The 21,598-nt window shown below is 37.3% G+C and overlaps 1 protein-coding gene across 1 annotated transcript in view; it reads left to right on the top strand.

Annotated features, from left to right (window-relative positions):
* The first annotated feature begins 665 nt into the window (after nucleotides 1–665).
* Nucleotides 666–21,598, top strand: part of LOC118853762 (cytidine monophosphate-N-acetylneuraminic acid hydroxylase) — a 98,659-nt gene continuing 77,726 nt past the window's right edge. Inside the window, exons 1-3 of the mRNA XM_036763966.1 lie at nucleotides 666–931; nucleotides 19,729–19,842; nucleotides 20,237–20,440. Of these exons, the coding sequence (XP_036619861.1) occupies nucleotides 19,835–19,842; nucleotides 20,237–20,440 (212 nt within the window). The 5' untranslated portion in view covers nucleotides 666–931; nucleotides 19,729–19,834. The remainder of the gene's footprint in view (nucleotides 932–19,728; nucleotides 19,843–20,236; nucleotides 20,441–21,598) is intronic.

Below are 21,598 nucleotides of genomic sequence, written 5' to 3'. Positions count from 1 at the left end.
GAGCTCCTTAGCTTGGCATTTAAGATTCCCACAAACTGGCTGCCAACATACTGTTTCCTACTATACCCCTACTCAAACTCAACATTTTTTTTAGGAGCAAGTAGTATTTTGGGCATTATTATTATCATTTTCTCAAACAACATTCTTGTTAAACTGGACTTTTACCCATTTCCCAAATTCCATACCCCATTTCCCATATCCATGAATTGGGACAAACTTCCTTATCCTTGAATATGCTCTCTTTTCATCATTACCTCTCAGAATCCTTGTGTTCTTTCAGGGCTTAACTCAGGCATCACCTTCTCTGGGAAGCCTTCTCTGTTCCTCTCTGTATCAGTGCTGTCTTTAGATTTTCCTTTGTATTAGGTGATTTCTGAGAACCCTACCAGCTCCACATCCTAGGATTCCCCCAAAGTATTCAGCTTCTATCACCCTCACTAATTTGTAGTAAAATAAAGATGATTGCACTCCAGAAGACTGGGCCCGATTGGTTTGTTAATATAAGTCGTAAGTCTCTTTAACACTGGGTCTAGGAAGTTTGGTGTTTTCAGGAGAGAACTCCTCCTCCCTGCCTTCCTTCCCCTCCCACTAATCTCCTCTCCCTGCCCAGTTATTTTGTTAGAGAAGACACTACTCCGAAATAAAACAACAGGGGTGGAGCTGGTTGTTTCGAGATAATATTATCAATAAAGACATTCTCTGTGGGACCTGTAGTCAGACCACATTGCCCAAACAGCTAACTGACTTCTTCAGCTACAACCACCCCCAGAGGATCAAAGAAGTAACTGAATTGATGTTGCTGGCTTGCAGACATTCTAAAAGCACAAGCCAGAGCATTTTAAAGAAGCTTTAGTCATTTACTGACTCACTTGAAACTTTTTCTAAGGAAACGTTCTTCTGCTGTTTGGCCCTTTCCTTGTCGGGAAAAAAGGTAGAGATGTTTTCATTTATCTTTTTTTATGAATTTAAGTGGTTAAGAAATGAAAATGTTTATTTTGTACTTCAGAAATAATTTATTCTCTACTATACTTTTGTCTTCATTTGGGGATGTGGGCAAATACATTTAATGAAATAGTATATTAAATAAAAAAAAAGGAGCAACAAAGCATTTGCCCCGCAAACCTGGGGTGTATTCTCTCACAAATTCACACACCATAGTGGACATGTGTGGCCAAAACACGTGGAAAAGCCTTTCTCAGTATTATTCAAGTACATTTTGGTTCAAACGGGCTTTTGTTGGGCAGGTATGAGAACCCTATTGCATTTCTGATATTGTTTGACATTGGTGACTAAACTTTTTTTAAATGGTATTTTTCCCAATTATATGTAAAGACAATTTTTAGCACTCATTTTTACAAATTTTTGAGTTCCAAAATTTTCTCCCCTCATGTTTCTTGGGTTAGAGGATTGTTTTACTCTGTCTTTTTGCTGGCTCTGCTATTCTAGAATTCATTTTGGGGTGCTTATTATGTGGTTTTTGGAGGTGACTATGGGAGAGTTCAGGCGATTTCCTGCTGACTCTGGCATCTTGGCTTCTGGAAATCAGAGTGAACTTTTAAAATACATTCTGCTGATAGAATGAGACATGTGGTATATTTTATCTGCTTTGAAATGCAAACTCTAGGGATTGCTGAAAGTTCCCTAAATTCTTATTTAGAAAATATTCTATATTCTAATATTTTGCTACCCAGGATACACACATTTTTCAGTCCCTGGCCTAAAGTAGACATTTCTGAAAGTTCCCTTTGTGTATCATCAATATTTAGATGACTAGATTTCTAGTGGGAAGATTTTCCTTTAAGGCATCTTCCTAAAGGTGCAGCTTGGGCCTTATTTATGAGATTTTTAGGGGCAGCTAGGTGGCACAGTGAGTAGAACACTGGCCCTGGAGTCAGGAGGACCTGAGTTCAAGTGCAGCCTCAGACACTTGACACATTTACTAGCTGTGTGACCTTGGGCAAGTCACTTAATCCCAATTGCCCTGCCTCCCCTTCCAAAAAAAAGTCGTGAGAGTTTTTGGAAGCAAAGTAAGTAGATAGTTATGAATATAATTGCATGTCACTTCTGACCCAGGAGGCACCCTTCCCACAAGAAGCCCAAGAGGACTGGATTCAATCCTGGGGGAGTCTGACCCCCTAACAAAGGGGAATCATACTCTCTGGCTCATTGTCTCCACCTGAGTTCTAGGGAGACTCTCCAAATAAAGGTTAGCTATGGCTCATAGGTAGGGTCTTTCCTAAAAGAAGCTCATAGAAATGTTTGGAAAAAGCACTGAGTGTATCTAGTAGGTATCAGATATAGGATAGCTTTTTATTTTTCTCTACCACAAAAATGCTTAAAACAAGAAAGATTCATAAGCATTCATGAGCCAATACAACATAAAACAATAACATACCACCATTATTATACGATCTTGGGAAGTAAAGGTAACTTGGGACTACAAAGATATTTCACCTTGGGTCTCTATTGTCGATGCAAGTAGACACACAAGTAATGCCCATGCCCAGGTCTAGTCAGTCAGGGCATAGTTTGGGCTTTCTCAGTCTGGGCTTCAGCATCTTCTTGGACACCTCCAGGACGTGATGTAGTTAACGCTGAGCAGCAGGAATTTACTCAGAAACTTCTGAACTCCCAAGGTAGCTGCCGAGACAGGAAACTGTTGTCTCTCAGGGTTACTGTTCAGTCACCTGGATGCAGCCAGCCTGAACTTGAGGTCCAGTTTCAGCGTCCCCTAGCAAACACATTATTCACAGCCATGGACTCGCAGCTGCCATTGCAACTAGAAGTGGCTAAAATTCCAAGGGAGAGCTGCTGAGTCCCAAGAGGCATGCTTAAAGGAGAGGAGCGGGGAAAGGATAGGTGAAGCCTCTCATTCTCTTTTAACAGCTTACTGATCAGGCAACTATTCCTCATTTGGGTTCTAGGAATGAGCCCTTCCATTATCTCTAAGCACAAGTCCTTTAACATGAATACAATTAGTCAATCAACAAACATTTTAAAGCACTTACTATATGCCAGATACTGTGCTAAGCCTTGGGTATCAAGAAAGAAGTACAAAAGGAAAAAAAAAGGAAAAAGGAAGTACCTACCCTCAAGAGATTACACTTTAATGGGGGAGACCACTATGCGCGCGCGCGCACACACACACACACACACACACACACACACACACACACACACATACATACATATATGTGTATATAATATACAAGATAAATACTGAGTAACTGGAAGGTAATCTTAGAGGAGATGGATGGGAGAGAAAGTATAGTGAAAAAAGAGAAAGAGGGTCCAGGACAGAATCTTAGGTTTTGTTAAGGAGGGGGTTATAAATTGATGGTAATGCTGAACAAATATTGACAAAGACTAGTCAGACAGGTAGGTGAAGAACCAGGAAGAGATGTCTCAAAAGTCATAGGAGGAAAGAGTACTCCAGGCAGTAAGGATAGTTAACAATGCCAAAAGCTATAGAGAAGCAAAGTAGGATGAGGTCTGAGAAGAGGTCATCAGATTTAGGAATTTATTAATGATTGGTAACTTTGGAGAAGTCAGTTTCAATCAAATGGTAGACTCAAAATCTAGAATGAAAGGGATTGAGAAGTGAGTAGAAGGCAGGGAATTAGAGGCAAAAAAGGTATAGATAACTTAAAAATTTTATATTTTATTTTCTCCCCATTTACATGTAAAGACAATTTTTAACATTCATTTTCTTAAAATGTTGATTTTCAAATTTTCTCCCTCCCTCCTTAAAATCCTTCCTCCCTGAGACAGTAATCACTTTGATAAAGTTATATATGCACAATTATGCAAAACATATTTCCATATTAGTCATGTTGTAAAAGAAGACAGACCAAAAGAGAAAAATATGGAAAAAATAAAGTGAAAAGTAGCATGCTTCAATTTGCATTCAAACTCTATCAGTTCTTTCTCTGGATGTGGATAGCACTTTTCATCATTAATCCTTTGGAAGTATCTTGGATCATTATATTGCTGAGAACAGTTAAGTCATTCACAGTTGATCATCCCAACAACATTGCTTTTACTGTGCACAATGTTCTCCTATTTCTGCTCACTTTACTTTGTATCACTTTGTATAACTTTTTTCCAGGATTTTCTGAAATCAGCCTGCTCATCGTTTCTTATAGCATAATAGCATTCTATTACAATCACATGCCATAACTTGTTCAGCCATTCCCCAATCAATGAGCATTGCTTCAATTTCCTATACACAGTTTGATAGGCTCTTTGGGCGTAGTTCCAAATTGCTTTCCAGAATGGTTGGATCGGTTCATAAGTCCACCAACAGTGCATTAGTGTCCCAATTTCTCCACATCCTCTCCAATATTTATCATTTTCCTGACAGGTGTGAGCTGGTATCTCAGAGTCGTTTTTGCATCTCTCTAATCAGTAGTGATTTACAGCCTTTTTTTCATATAATTATATATAGCTTTGATTACTTCTGAAAACTGCCTGTTCACAACCTTTGACCATTTATCAACTGGGAAATGACTTGTATTCTTATAAATTTGACTTAGTTCTCTATGTATTTGGGAAATGAAGCCTTTATCAGAGAGACTTGCTATATATTTTTTTGTTTTCTTTCTAATCTTTGTTGCATTGGTTTTGTTGTGAAAAACCTTTTTAATTTAATATAATCAGAAGTATCCTTTTTATTTCTGGTAATGCTCTCTCTCCCTTGTTTGTTCATAAATTCTTCCCTTCTCCATAGATCTGACAGGTAATCTATTCCTTGCTCTCCTAATTTGCTTATGGTATCACACTTTCTGTCTAAATCATCTACTCATTTTGAACTTATCTTGGTATATGGTGTAAAATATTGGCTGTGTGGATGACTTTTTAAAAATGAAATTATTTTTTTAAATTAAGGAGCTCTTATTTTCTTTTTCTCCTGCCCGTCCCACATTTTTTTAAAAAAAATATTTTATTTCCCAATTACATGACAATTTTTAGCATTCATTTTTACAAGATTTTGAGTTCCAAATTTTTCTCTTTTTCTCTCTTTCCTTCCCCTCTTCCAAAAATGGTAGACAATTTGATATAGGTTGTATATATGCTATCATGTAAAACATAATTCCATATTAGTCACAGTTGTGAAAGAAGAAACAGATCAAAAGGAAAAAAAATACAAAAAAAGAATAAAGTAAGTGAAAAAAAAATATGCCTCAGTCTGCATTCAGAGTCCATCAGTTCTTCATTGGGATGTGGATAGGATTTTCCTCGATGAGTCCATTGTACTTGTCTTGGATTATTGTGTTGCTGAGAAGGGCTGAGTCATTCATAGTTAATCATCACACAATGTTGCTGATACTGTATACAATGTTTTCCTAGTTCTGCTCATTTTACTTTGTATCAGTTCATACACATCTTTCCAGGTTTTTCTGAAATCTGTCTGTTTATCATTTCTTATTGTACGATAGTATTCCATTACAGTCATATACCACAGCCTATTCAGCCATTCCCTAATTGATGGACATTCCCTCAATTTCCAATATTTTGCCACCATGTTATAAATATTTTTGGACATGTAGGTTCTTTTCTCTTTTTTATGATACGTATGGGATACAGACAAAGGGTATGCACAGTTTGGTTGCCCTTTGGGCATAGTTCCAAATTGCTCTCCAGAATGGTTGGATCAGTTCATAATTCCACCAACAGTGCATTAGTGTCCCAATTTTCTCACATCCTCTCCAGCATTTATCATTTTCCTTTTTTTTTGTCATGTTAGCCAATCTGATAGGTGTGAGGTGGTATCTCAGAATAGTTTTAATTTGCATTTCTCCAATCAAAAGTGACTTAGAGCACTACCTCTTATGCCTATAGATAGCTTTGGTTTCTTCATCTGAAAACTGCCTGTTCACATTCTTTGACCATTTATCAGTTGGTGAATGATTTGTATTCTTATAAATTTGACACAGTTCTCTATGTTTTTTAGAAATGAGGCTTTATCAGAAATATTTGCTGTAAAGACTGTTTCCCAGCTTTCTGTTTTCCTTCTAATCTTGGTGAAATTGCTTTTGTTTGTACAAAAGCCTTTTAATATAATCAAATTATTTATTTTACATTTTGTAATGCTCTCTCTCTCTTGTTTGGTCATGAATTCTTCCCTTCCCCATAAATCTGACAGTTAGACTATTCCTTGCTCTTCTAATTTGTTTATGGTGTCACCCTTTATGTCTAAATCATGCATCTATTTTGACCTTATCTTGGTATATGGTGTGAGATGATGGTCTATACCTAGTTTCTGCCATACTGTTTTCCATGTTCCCCAGCAGTTGCTGTCAAATAGTGAGTTCTAATCCCAAAGGTTGGGGTCTTTGGGTTTATCAAACACTAGGTTACTATGGTCATTGGCTACTGTGACTTGTGTACTTAATCTATTTCACTGATGTACAAGTCTATTTCTTAGCCAGTGCCAGATAGTTTTGATGATTACTGCTTTATAGTGTAGTTTGAGATCTGGTATTGCTAGGCCATTGTCCCTTGTATATTTTTTTCATTAATTCCTTTGATATTCTTGTGTTCTTCCAGATGAATTTTGTTATTATTTTTCTAGCTCTGTAAAATAATTTTTTGGTACTTTGGTATGGCACTGAGTATTAGTTTAGGCAGAATTGTAATTTTTATGGTGTTGACACAGCCTACTTGCAGATCAATTGATATTTTTCCACTTGTTTATATGTGATTTTGTGTGAAAAGTGTTTTGCAATTGTATTCATATAGTTTCTAGGTTTGTCTTGGCAGATAGACTCCCAAGTATTTTATATTGTTTATGGTTATTTTAAATGGAATTTCTCTTTCTATCTCTTGCTGTTAGGCTTTGTTGGTCATATAAAGAAATGCTGATGATTTATGTAGATTTCTCTTATGTTCTGCAACTTTGCTAAAGTTGTTAATAATTTCAGGCAGTTTTTTTGTTGATTCTCTAGGGTTCTTTAAGTATACCATCATATCATCTGTAAAGAGTGATAATTTTGTTTCCTCATTGACTATTCCAATTCCTTCCATTTCTTTTTCTTCTCTCATTGATATAGCTAACATTTCTAGCTTTACCCAGATCTCACTGGGAAGGCTTCTAGCTTATTCCCATTACAGATAATGCTTGCTATTGGTTTTAGATAGATGCTGCTTATCATGTTAAGGAACATTCTGTTTATTCCTATGCTCTCTATTATTTTTAATAGGAATAGGTGCTGTATTTTGTCAAATTTTTTTAAAAAGATATCTCTAACATAGATATTCAGTCAAGCAAAACAAATCTGTGCACTTGCCATGTCCACAAACGTATGTCTCATTTTGGACCTTTGGCACATTACTTCTCTGTTAGGAGATGGGTAGCATAGTTCATCATCGAGGGGTTAAGAAAAGAATGAGAAGAGAGAAAGTGAAGACACCTATTGTAAATGGCCTGTTTGAGGCATTTAGCAAGAGATTGGATATGGGGCTGAGAAATAGTGAGGAATCCGGGATGACATATAGGTTTCAAACCTGCGGAACTGAGACAGTCCTTCTACAGTGATATGCAAGGTAGGAGGTAGGGAGGGGCTTCAGGGGGAAAATAATGAGTTATGTTTTAAACATACTAAGTTTCAGATCTCTGCTGGTCATTCAGTTCAAGATATCTGAAAGGCAGTTGGAGATGTGAGATTAGAGGTGAGCAGAAAGATGGGGCAGAAAAGTAGATCTAAGAATCATCAGCATAGAGATGGTAGTTAAATCCAGTGACTGCCCAGGTGAGGTTATGTAGCATAAATCTGTAGTTGACCCAGTCAGAACAGTTTCATCATTTTCTCCGTGTGAATAGGCATGAAGGCAGTAAATGGTGGGAGTAATTCAAGGTTGAGTCTTGGCTGGGCATAATCAGCAATATGATAAAGGGGCTAGGGATTCAAGAGAAGAGGACAGTGTAGAGTTTAATTGGTTTACCAAGCAGTCAGTATGGCTGACTGACTGACTAACTCCTCAACAATTGTCATTTTCTTTTTTTGTCCAGTATGTGACATTTTCCAGGAATTTGTGAAAGAGAGGAGAGATAATAATAATGGTTTGAGGGTATGTCTAGGGTTTTTTTTTTAGTGTATAGATGATATGAATATGATTATAGGCTGCAAAGAAGGAGACAATATATAAAACAAGGAGTGATAAGATAGTTGAGTTAAATATTCTGTTTTTCTCTGTCAAGAACAAGCTAAGTATACATACAGCAGATCTCTCCTGGCAGCAAGTCCAGTTTACTGTCAACTTTAACACCCAGCCTTTCTAGAATTTAACTTCTTGAAGTTTCAATTTCTTCATCTATAAAATGGAGATGGTAGTATCTACCATGAAGAGTTATTATAGAGATCAAATGAAATAATTTATCTCCCTTTTTAGCAAACAATATAAAGATAAGAAATTACCATGGTTTTCTTAATACGCTTGGTACGAAAGCCATTCTTTACCTTGGAAGTCAAGATAATGGAGTACAGGCAGTAACATCACTTAACTCTCCCAACATTCCTCTCCAAACACTTTAAAATAATACCTCAAAACAAATTTTGGAGTGGTAGAGACAAGAAAAGGTCAGAGTGAGACATTTTTCTTGCCTAAGACAACTTAGGAGGTCTGAAGGAGAGGTCTGTGGCACCAGAAGTAAGGGCAAAGTCTGGAGCACAGAGCACACTGTAGCAGGCCTTGGTGGCAGCTACAGTAGCAACAGCTTTGGGAACTCTCAGCACAGACACAGTAAAGGGGCTCGGGGAGTCAAATAACTGGTAAGAAAGAGATTACAGAAGATCCTTTGCTGGCACTGGGTGCAGCTGGCGCTGATTGGCAATTCTATTGCCTATTTGTAGTTCTGTGTCACAGTTCTAGGATGGAGAGGAATGTTTGTGGTCTTTTGTAAGGGAACAAGGGCCCTGGTCATGGATCCAAGGCAGAGAGGAGCACTAGTGCTTGTGACTACAGGAGAACAGGGGACCTGGTCACAATTCCAGGGCCAAGAGGAGTGCTAGTGCTAGCAGCTGCAGGAGAGCAGGGGCCCTTCCTGATTAAAGACCACAATGTACACCAGGAGATCAATGACCACACCTTTCTCTAGATCACACCAGTTTGGAACCACCAAAAATTTGCAGACTCCCAGAACCACTTCTGAAAACAGTAGCATGAAAAAGCCTGAAGTTTGGGACAGTGCCTCCCCACTTCCAGGTGAGCAGAGCCCAACTTTAACATAAAGTTCAAAGTAAAAAAAAAATAGGCTGGAAAAATGAGCAAACAACAGCAACAACAACAAAAAGAACTTAATCATAAAAAACTTTCTCTGGTGGCAGATAAAACCAACATAAAATCAAAAGATAATAATGTGAAAAAAGCTACAAGTAAAGCTTCAAAGAAAAATGCTAATTGGACCCAAGCCTAAGGATTCCTGAGTTAAGTCCAAGAATTAAAGAAAGATATAAGAGTGATAGAGGAAAATTGGGAAAAGACATGAGAGTGATAAAGGAAATTATGAAAAGAGAATTAACAGCTTCATAAAAGAGTCACAAAAAATTCTAAAGAAAATGATACCTTAAAAAACATAATCGGCCAAATGGAAAAGGAGGTACAAAAATTCACTGAAGAAAATAATTCCTCAAAAATTAAATTTGAGGCCAAGGTGGTAGAGTAAGTAGTAAACTGCTATAACTCTCCCGTATTTACCTCCAAACAACCCTAAAATAGTGCCCTCAAAATACATCCTGGAATAGCAGAACCAGCAAAAAGATGGGGTGAAACAATCTTTGAGTCCAAGAAAGTTGGAAGATTGTCAGAAAAGGTCTGTCTCACTTGGGTAAAAAGGGAGTGCAGTCCAGAACAGGAAGCATCCCAGCAAACCAACAGTAAGCCCCACCTCAAAAAACCAGTGGTAGATCCTGAGCCCCAGTGCAGTGGAGCAGGCAAACACCAACACCAGGACCCCCTCACTTGCTTCAGCATAGCCAAGGGAATGGCAGACTCCAGCTCTGAGAAGTGCCACATGCTTCAACATTGCCCTGGGCAAACAGGCAACCTCCAGTGGCCAGATAGTGCATCAGTGCTCCACGTACTTCAGTGTAGCCCTGGGCAAATAGGTGGATGCCAGCCATTCAGGTATTTAAGCAAACAGGCAGCTGCCAGTGCTGGGCCTCAACCATTTGTTTCAGCATTGCCCTGGGCAAACAGCAGTAGCCAGCAGCCAGACTACCACATACTTCATGTAGATCTGGGAAATGCAGAAAGACCTCACTGGCCTCAGCACATGCCAGACACTACCACTAGGACCCTGGTTCAGCACCAGGTAAGCTGCCTATGACCTTAAGCAGTGCCAGCCACCCCCTACTTTACCCACTGAGTACAGCACCAGTCATGAGGGTCCCCTTTGGGCCTCAGGGTAACATCAGTACAGCACCAGCCAGCACCTGAAGTCCCTGACACAAGAAGCCTGACACAGTTCCCCTTCCACCCTAGGAGGAGAGCTTAAATTTAAAAGAAAGGAAAAACACCAAAAAAGGATGGGCAAAACCCCTCCAAAACAGAGACAAAAACAAATCTGACTATAGAAAGTGATTTGGATGACAGAGAAGATCAAGATACAAATTCAGAAGAGGACAGCAGTGTCAAAAGACCTATGGGCAAAACCCCCAAGAAAAATGGAAAGTGGTCTTCAGCTCAGAAAGAACTCATGGAAGAGCTCAAAAAGGAGCTTAAAAATGATATAAGAGAGGTAGGAGAAAAATTGAGAGAAGAAATGAGAGTGATTGAAAAGAATTATGAAAAAAGAGTCAACAACTTAGAAAAAGAAAACAACTGTTTGAAGAGTAGAGGTGGCCAAATGGAAATGGAGATACAAAAATCAACTGAAGAAAACTACTCCTTAAAAAGCATAATTGGTCAAATAGAAAAGAAAGTACAAAAGCTAATTGAGGAAAACAACTCCTTAAAAGTTAGAATTGGAAAAGCTAATGACTCTATGAGACATCAAGAATCAAACAAATTCAAAAGAATGAAAAAATAGAAGAAAGTATAAAAGACCTCATGGGACAAACAACTGACCTGGAAAAGAGATCCAGGAGAGACAGTGTCAGAATCATAAGACTACCTGAAAGCCATAATCAAAAGGAGGACCTGGACATCAGAGGGAAAAATAAACATTGAAAGAATCCATTGATCACCTCAGGACAATAAAAACTCCAAGGAATATTATAGTCAAATTTCAGAACTGTCAGGTCAAGGAAAAAATACTGCAAGTGGGCAGAAAGAAACAATTTAAATATTGGGGAGCCTCAGTCAGGATTACACAGGACTTAGCAGCTGCAACATTAAAAGATCAGAGGTTGTAGAATATGATATTCTGGAAGGACAAGGAGCTAGGACTACAATCAAGAGTCACTTACTCAGTGAAATTAAGCATAATACATCAAGGAGGAAAATGATCATTCAATGAAATACAAGGATTTCAAGCTTTCATAAGGAGAAGACCTGAATTAAACTAAAAATTTGATCTCCAATATCAAGACCCAAAAGAAACATCACAGGTAAAAAGGGAAAAGAAAACATAAGGGATTCAGTAGAGCTAAACTGTTTACATCCCTACATGGAAGATGATACTTGTAATTCTCAAAAAATATTATCACTAATAATATAGCTAGAGGGAATATACGTAGACAGAGAGTGTCAGTATAAGGTGAATCTAAGGAATGACATAAAAAATTAAGGGAGAGAAAGAGGAGTGCATTGGGTGCAGAAGGAAGAGAGAGGTAGAATAGGGCAAATTATTTCACATGAACAGGCATGAAAGACCTATTACAATGGAAAAGAAGATGGAAGGTTGAGTGATGGGCGTCACTTGAATCTTACTCTCATCAGTATTGGCTCAATGAGGGAATAATATACACAATCAGTTGAACATAGAAATCTATCTTACCCAACAAGGAAATAGGAGGAGAGGAAATTAAGTAAAGGGGAGAGGGGATTGACAGAAGAGAGGGCAGATTGGGGAGGTGATAGACAGAAGCAAAACACTAATGAGGAGGGAAAAGGTGAAAGGAGAGAGTTAAAACAAGAGGAAAAATAGGATGGGGGGGGAGGGATAGTAATCATAACTGTGAACGTGAATGGGATGAACTCTCCCATAAAATGGAAGTGGATAGCAGAATGGATTAAGAACCAGAATCCTACAATGTGATGTTTATAAGAAATACATCTGAAGCCGAGCTATGCACAGTGGCTGGAGCAGAATTTATTATGCTTCAGCTGAAGTAAAAAAATCAGTGGTAGCAATCCTGATCTGAGGCAAAGTAAAAGCAAAAATAGATCTAATTAAAAGAGATAAGGAAGGAGACTACATTTTGCTAAAAGGTACCAGAGACAATGAAGCAATATCAATATTAAACATATATGCACCAAGTGGCATGGTATCCAAATCTTAAAGGAGAAGCTAAGTGAGTTACAGGAAGAAATAGACAGCAAAACTATACTAGTGGGGGATCTCAACTGTCGCCTCTCAGAACTTGATAAATACAACCAAAAAATAAACAAGAAAGAAACTAAGGAGGTGGGTAGAATATTAGAAAAGTTAGATATGATAGACCTTTAGAGAAAACTGAATTGGAACAGAAAGGAATATACTTTTTTTTTTAGCAGTTCATGGTACCTACATAAAAATTGACCATGTAATAGGGAATAAAAACCTCAAGATCAAATGTAGAAAGGCAGAAATATTAAATACATTCTTTTCAGATAGCAATGCAGTAAAAATTAAATTCAACAAAGGGCAGTGGAAAGATGATTAAAAGTTAATTGGAAATTAAATATCAAATCATAAAGAATAAGTAGGTCAAAGAACAAATCATAGAAACAGTTAATAATTTCAATAAAGAGAATGACAACAATAAGACAACATACCAAAGTTTATTGGATGCAACCAAAGCAGTACTTAAGAGAAAGTTTATTTCTCTAAGTTCTTACATCAACAAAATAAAAAAGAACAGATCAATAAATTGGGCAAGCAACTAAAAAAGCCAGAAAAAGAAGAAATTAAAAATCTCCAATTGAGAACCAAATTGGAAATCCTGAAAAATCAAAGGTGAGATTGATAAGATGGAAAGTAAAAAAACAAAAAATACTATTGAGCTAATAAATAAATAAATCCAGATGCTGGCTTTATGAAAAATGCAATAAGATAGATAAGCCATTGGTTAATTTGATTAAAAAAAATAAAGAAGGGAACCAAATATCCAGTATTGAAACTGAAATAGATGAAATCAACACCAAATGGAGAAGAAATTAAAATAATCACTAGGAAATATTTTGCCCAGTTCTATGACAATAAGTCTGATAATCTGAGTGAAATTGATGAATATTTATGAAAATATGAGTTTCCCAGTGTAAGGCAAGCAAAGTGGAACTTTTTACTGTTTGTTGTTTTGGAGTGCTTCTTAGCACTAAGACAATCAAGTGCCTTTGATTGAGTCTTGCCTTTGTTTGTAGAAGGCCCACACCCTTTTGCTAATTAGGTCATGAGAGATGTGAACCCCTGGAGCGGTGGGAAGCCCTTGGGCCCTAAACAGGGTACGTATGCTCTGAGGTTGGCATTTTGCTTTGGGGGCACACTCATTGGAAGAATGTTGGTGATTTGGCCAGATGAGACTCTAGGTAGCTGTTGGAGCCCCACCCCCCACCCCAGCTTTGAAAACCCAGATGTTGGTGCTTCTCTCTCTGGTAAGCATGTATGTATTGCTATGGTCAGACAGAAATCTGTCTGTTGATCTTTTTATATTTTTCTGTTTGTAATTTCTGTTTGTATTAGCTCTGAAGTTCAGGGTACTGACTTTACCCCCTGAACTAAGTGAATGATGTATGTATGTTTAATTAAAGTGAGATAGCAAACCCCTTAAATTTGCTTTCCTTAGAAAAGCAGATCAAAGAACCTGTGCTAGTAGCCTTCTGTGTGCTGGTGTTATTGGCCTTATACGGCCACAGTAGTGGCAAGTAGTTGTTGCTACACTCATATTAACAGATCAGGAAATAGAATGCCTAAATAACCCCATCTTAGAAAAAGAAATTGAGCAAACCATTAATGAACTTCCTAAGAAAAAAATCCCCAGGGCCAGATGGGTTCACAAGTGAATTCTTCCAAACATTTAAAGAACAATTAATTCTAATATTATAAACTATTTGGAAAAATAGTTAAAGAAGAAGTCTTACCAAACTTCTTTTATGACAAAAATATGGTGTTGAAACTGAAATCAGGAAGAGCTAAAACAGAGAAAGAAAATTATAGACCAATTTCCCTAATGAATATTGATGTGCAAATTTTGAACAAAATACTAGTAAGGCAATTATAGCAATATACCACAAAGATCATATACCTTGACCAGGTGGGAATTATACCAGGAATGCGGGGTTTGTTCAACATTAGGAAAGCTATCAAAATAATTGACCATATCAATAATAAAACCAACAGAAATCATATTATCATCTCAATAGATGCAGAAAAAGCTTTTAACAAAATACAGGTCCAAATAATTAGAAAAACATCAATTGAACATGAATAGGCTGTGTCAACATAATAAAAATGACAATTTCTGCCGAAACTAATTTACTTTTTCAGTGCCACACCAATCAAACTACCAAAACATTATTTTATAGAGCTAGAAAAAAAAATAACAACAAAATTCATCTGGAAGAACAAAAGGTCAGGAGTATCAAGAGAATTAATGAAAAGAAAATATAAAGGAAGGTAACCTAGCAATAGCAGATCCCAAACTACATTATAAAACAGCAATCATCAAAACTATCTGGCACTGGCTAAGAAATAGACTTGTGTATCAGCGAATTAATTAGGTACGCAAGACACAGTAGCCAATAACCATAGTAACCTAGTGTTTGATAAACCCAAAATTCCTAACCTTTGGGATAAGAACTCACTATTTGACAGAAACTGCTGAGAAACCTGGAAAATAGTATGGCAGAAACTAGGTATAGACCAACATCTCACACCATATACTAAGATAAGGTCAAAATAGGGGCATGATTTAGACATAAAGGGTGATGCCATAAGCAAATTAGAAAAGCAAGGAGTAGTCTGTCTGTCAGATCTATGGGGAAGGGAAGAATTCATGACCAAACAAGAGATAGAGAGCATTACAAAATATAAAAAATATAATTTTGATTATATTAAATTAAAAGGCTTTTGTACAAACAAAACCAATTTTGCCAAGATTGGAAGGAAAGCAGCAAGCTGGGAAACAATCTTTACAGCAAGTATCTCTGATAAAGGCCTCATTTCTCAAATATATAGAGAACTGAGTCAAATTTATAAGAATACAAGCCATTCTTCAATTGATAAATAGTGAAAGGATATGAATAGGTAATTTTCAGATGAAGAAATCAAGGCTATCTACAGGCATATGAAGAGTGCTGTAAATCATTTTTGATTAGAGAAATTCAAATCAAAGCAACTCTGAGATACTACCTCACACCTATCAGATTAGCCAATATGACAAAAAGGAAAATGATAAATGTTGGAGACGGTACAGAAAATTGGGACACTAATGAACTGTTGGTGGAGTTGTGAATTGATCCAACCATTCTGGACAGCAATTTGGAACTATGCCCAAAGGGCAACCAAACTGTGTATACCCTTTGATCCAACAATACCACTACTAGGTCTGTATCCCACAGAGATCATAAAAAAGAGAAAAGGACCTACATATGCAAAAATATTTATAATAGCCTTTGTGTGGTGGCAAAATATTGGAAATTGAGGGGATATCCTTCAATTGGGGAATGGCTGAACTAGCTGTGGAATACTACTGTGCAGTAAGAAATGATGAACAGGCAGATTTCAGAAAAACCTGGAAAGATGTGTATGAACTGAAGCAAAGTAAAAAGAGCAGAACCAGGAAAATATTGTATACAGTATCAGCACCATTGTGTGATGATTAACTATGAATGACTCAACCCTTCTCAGCAACACGATGATCCAAGACAAGTACAAAGGACACATGAAGGAAAATGCTGTCTACATGCAGATAAAGAACTGATGGACTCTGAATGAAAATTGAAGCATACTTTCCCCCTTTACTTTATTCTTTTTCATGTTTTTTTCCTTTTGATCTGTTTCTTCTTTCACAACTGTGACTAATATGGAAATATGTTTTATGTGATAGCACATTTATAACCTATATCAAATTGCCTGCCATTTTTGGAAGAGGGGAGGGAAATGAGGAAGGGAGAAAAATCTGGAACTCAAAATATTGTAAAAATGAATGCTAAAAATTGTCTTGACATGTAATGGGGGGGATTAAATATCATTTAAAGAAGAATATAAAAACATTAAAATTGAGCAAGTCAAAGCTAATGACTCCATGAGACAAAAAGAAACAAAAAAAAAGTCAAAAAATGAAAAGAAGAGAAAATAGGAAATATCTCATTGGAAAAAAACAGCTGACCTGGAAATAGATTGAAGAGAGATCATTGAAGAATTATTGGACTACCTGAAAGCCATGATGAAAAAAAGAGCCTAGAAATCATATTTTAAGAAATTATCAAAGAAACCTGTGCTGGTATCTTAGATCCAGAGGGTAAAATAAAAATTGGAAGACTCCACTGATCACCTCCTGAATGAGACCCCAAAATGAAAGCTTGGAATATGACAGCCAAATTCTAGAGTTCCCAGTTTAAGGAGAAAATATTGCAAGTAGTCAGAAATAATTCAAATATCATTGAACCACAGTTGGGATCACAGAAGATTTAGCAATTTCCACATTAAAATCGAAGAGGGCTTAGTATATGACATTCCAAAAGGCAAAGGAGCTCAGATTAGAACCAAGAATAACCTGTTCAGCAAAGCTAAGTATAATCTTTCAGGGGAAAAAATGGATATTCAATGAAAGAGAGGGCTTTCAAGCATTCTTGATGAAAAGACCAAAACTGAAGAGAAAATTTGACATTCAAACACAGACTCAAGAGAAACATGAAAAGGGAAACATAGAAGAATAAATATAAAGGACTCAATAAAGTTAAACTGTTTACATTCCTATGTAGGAAGATATTACATGGAACTCCTAAGAACTTTATCAGTATCAGGGCAGTTAGATGGAGTTTACATAGAGGGCATGGGTGTGAGTTAATTATGTTGGGATAATCAGCACCACCACCACCCCACCCCCTGCCCCGAAAAATGAAAGGGTGAGAAAGAAGGATGCACTGGGAGAAGGGGAATGGGAGAGATAGAATGGGGTAAAAAAATATAAAAGAGGCATGCAAGGAAGAACCTTTACAGGGAAGGGGAAGATGGGGTAGGGCACATGGTGGGCAATGCTTGAACCTTACTCTCATCAGAATTGGTTCAAGAGAGAAGAATATATATATTCACACTGAGTTTAGTATAAAAATCTGTCTTATCTAATAGGGAAATAGGAGGGCAGGAGGATAAGAGATACAGGGGCAGGAATAATAAAAGGCAAAGCAGATTAAGGGAGACAGCGATCAGAAGCAAAACTGACTTTTGAGGAGGGACAGGATAAAAAGAGAGAAGGATACATAGAAAAAATGGGATAGAGGGAAATACACAATAATCATAATTGTGAACCCACAAAATAGAAGCAAATAGCAGAATGGAGTAGAAAGTGGAATCCAATGATACATTGTTTACAAGAGACACACTTGAAACAGAAAGAAACAGGTTAAAATAAAGGGTTGGAGCAGAATCTGTTATGCTTCATTCAGCTGTGGTAAAAAAGGCAAAGGTAGTAATCACGATATCAAACAAAGCAAAAGCAAAAAGAGACCTAATTAATAGAAATAATCAGGGAAACTACAGTGAAGTAATATTAAAAAAAATGCGCAGCAAGTTTCTCTGAGAAAGGCCTTATTTCTCAAATATGTGGGAAACTGAGTCAAATTTGTAAACATAAGAGCCAATTACTAATTGACAAATTGTCAAAGGATATGAACAGGCATTTTCCAGAAGAATAAATCAAAGCTGTCTATAGCTATATTTTAAAAAATGTTCTAAATCACTATTTATTAGAGAAAGTCAAATGAAAACAACCCTGAGGTACCACCTCATGCTTGTCAGAAATGACAAATGTTGGTGGGGATTAGGGAAAATAGGTGTACTAACATACTCTTGGTGGAGTTATTCTAGAAAATAATTTGGAATTATATGCAAAAGGCTATCAAACTGTATATACCCTTTGACCCAGAAATACCACTGCCACATCTACATCCTGAAGAGATCAAAGAAAAAAGAGAAAGACCTATATGTGCAAAAATATTTATGGCAGCTCTTTTTGTATTAGCAAGAATTGGAAATTGAGGGGATGCTCATCAGTTGGGGGCGGCAGAATAAGTTGTGGCACGTGGTTGTGAAGTAGTACTACTGTGCTATAAGAAATGATAAGGGGAGGTGGTTTCAGAAAACATGGCAAGGCCTATATGAACTGATGCAAAATGAAGTGAGAACTCGGAGATCATTATGTATATAATAGCAATGTTGTAGTGATGATCAACTGTGAAAGACTTACTCTGATCAATGCAATGATCCAAGACAAATCTGAAGGACTCATGATGAAAACATGTCATCTACTCCTGGAGAAAGAATTGATGAACTTGGAGTGCAAATTGAAATAAAATTTTCTCTCTTTCTTTTGGCTTTTTTTTGTCGTTAGCTAATATGGAAATACATTTTTTTCCATGATTTCATATGTATAGTTTATATATTGCTTGCCTTCTCAGTGGGCGAAGGAGGGAATGTGATGGAGGGAAAAAATTTGGAACTCGAAATTTAAAAAGAAATAAATGTTAAAAATAAATAATTTTTTAGAAAAGAAAGCCATTCTCATGATTAGTTGATTACTGTCCAAATAGCTACAAGTAAAATAGAAAGTTGAGTGTAGGCTGAGACCTGAATTTTACCATAAATTATTGGTTCCTGTTTCAGATGACGAACTATAGCACAAAAAAAGAGACATGGCCTTATTTTTCTTGGTTCTTGATACAGAGAAGCACTCATCAAAAGCTGCTTTGCAGCTGCCGCATTGTCAGCCAGACAATTAAAGCAAAATATTTTGGGGACTAGTTCATATGGAAATCATCTGGGTGTTCAACTTCCCTTGGCTCAGTATTAGAGCCAAAATTACAGCTTTGAACTTCATAGTATGTTTTTCAGACAGTGGTAAAATGACATTTCAAATAAAATGTATTCTGGATCTGAAGAAAGAAATTATACTCGGCTGTTCACATGTATCTCTGATTGTTGAAAGAGGAAGTAGTTTATCTCGTGTTTTCTACTACAGAACCCAGATAGGTACATTGAATTTATTACCCTTTTTGAAAAGCTTTTGTTAAGGAAACAGCAGAATTTCTACAGGTGAAAATAAAAATAACAGCAAATTTATTTTGAAGGTGATTTTGTCTCTTTTTGGCTCTAAAAATCAGATAACCAACATACATACTAAACTCATTGCCTGATCATGGCACATGTTTGGTAGTGCCACTAATCAGAGACTCATGCTAAGTTTAGAATGTTTCCCTAGAAAAGGGTGCTCACAGAAGTTGGCTTCCCAGGATTATTTACTCTGTAATCGCTTTGGGGAAAACAGAGAGAGAGAAACTTAAAGTTAATTGCAAGCTCTTGAAATAAAAGCATTAGGAGTGACACAGCATGTGTGGGAATGATAATACAGTATGCTTTATCTATTTCAGACGCAAACACACTGAAATCTTAAAACTACTGAAGCACATAGTCATCGGTGGCAACATAGAACACTTATTCACTTGAAAGAAAAAGAGAAGACCCGACTTGGAGGCAATGAACAAGTAAGCATGGATGAGGGGCACAGGGTATAGAAGAGTGGTGAAGGCCATTCAGCAAAGTTGAGTAAGGTCTATCTTTGAATGCTTAGGTGAAAGTCATTCAAAACAGAAGTCTCCCTTTTGTGAAATGACATCTTGCCTCTTAGAACAACGTGTGTTTTGTGAAGGAGACAGTGTGTATGTGTGTGTGCCAGGAAGGTAAGCTTTCATTCATAGGTATTTGGAAGGGAAAAGTTTTAGTGCTGGTGGTGGTGGTAGTAGTAGTGGTAGTTAAGAGAGGAGTCCAAAATTTGAGCTCTAAGTTGTTAAGACTTTCATCTAACATTTTATACCTAAAACCTTAACATTATTCATCTCTCTCCCCACTCCACCATTTACAATACGTCTCTCTTAATAGCAAGGAGCAGACCGCAGAGATCCTGTTGTCCCTATCGCCTCTGGAGGTTGGTGAGCTTAAAGAAGGAATCAATTTTTTTCGGAATAAGAGCAGTGGCAAAAACTACATCTTATACAAAGATAAAAACCACCTTCGGGCATGCAAGAACATGTGCAAACACCAAGGAGGATTGTTTATAAAAGACATCGAAGATTTAGATGGAAGGTAAACTGGGCACTCGGTTTTCTTGCTGGAGCGTTAGAATTTAATAAAAATTTGGCTGCACAAAGGTGTGCAGGAAGAAATACTTAAAGATGGCAAAATTCGATAAAAATTTTTCCTCTCTGAAGAACTGTTTTAATGTTGGACTGTCTCTGTGTTGTGCTCTCTCTTTCTCTGTCTTTTCTCTCCCTCCCCTGCCCCTTTTCAAGTTAAAGTTAGGGAGGTGAGGTTGGGAAGGGAAAAATCTCTCTTGCTCAAAAAGCTAAGTCTGTAATAGAGATGTGCAGTTTCCTGTACAACCTCTTGTTTGGTTATGCATTTAGACGTGTTCGCCTTAATTGATGTTTTTGATGTTCAAAATTTTTTGTAAATGGATGTGAAAAAGTTGTTTCTGGTGACAAAACTTTCTTTAGTTTCCCTTACGTCAGTTCTCATGGCTGGAGGCAGGGGCTATCTATGTACACAAAACAGAGGCACAGTCCTGAAAGTTTCCCCCATTTCCTTAAGGTGTAGGTGATACGCACCCACCACCCAGAACATGGACAGTGTGCCTCCCTGCTGACAGCCCAGAACCAAGAATCAGGGCAGATTCCTGTCCCTGCAGCTCAGAGCTCTAGTTTAAATTCTCTGTGCTGCACATTAATCATCAGTCTCTTAATTCTCCAAAGGTCTGCTAGATCTACTACGAACTGACCACTCACTGGCTGACAGTCAGTAGTCCTTACACAGGGTTCTACCAGACCTCAGAGTATGGGGCAGGTTATACTAGCTGCACTTATCTGATGCCCAAAGGAGAGAAGTCATGTGCCCTAGCACGGAGCTAGTTTACCAAGAACTTTTATGAAAAGACATTTTTGGTTCCAAGTGTGTGGAATGCAGGGTGGTTTGATGGGAAAAGTAAAGATTGGGAGGGGTTCTGAGACTTACAGCGGCAGCCAGGTTGCCCAGTGATTAGAGCAACAGGCCTGGAGTCATGAAGACCCAAGCTTGAATCTGGTTTCAGACACTTATTTGCTGTGTGACCCTGAGCAAGTCACTTAACCTCTGTTTGCCTCAGTTTCCTCATCTGTTAAAATAATAGCACCTAACTCCCAAGCTTGTTGTGAGGATCAAATGAGATAATGATTGTAAAGTGCTTAGCACAGTGCCTGGCACATTTTT

The sequence above is a fragment of the Trichosurus vulpecula genome, chromosome 1 (assembly GCF_011100635.1).
Source record: "Trichosurus vulpecula isolate mTriVul1 chromosome 1, mTriVul1.pri, whole genome shotgun sequence".
Taxonomy (NCBI): Eukaryota; Metazoa; Chordata; class Mammalia; order Diprotodontia; family Phalangeridae; genus Trichosurus; species Trichosurus vulpecula.
This window is presented reverse-complemented; position numbering and strand designations above follow the sequence as displayed.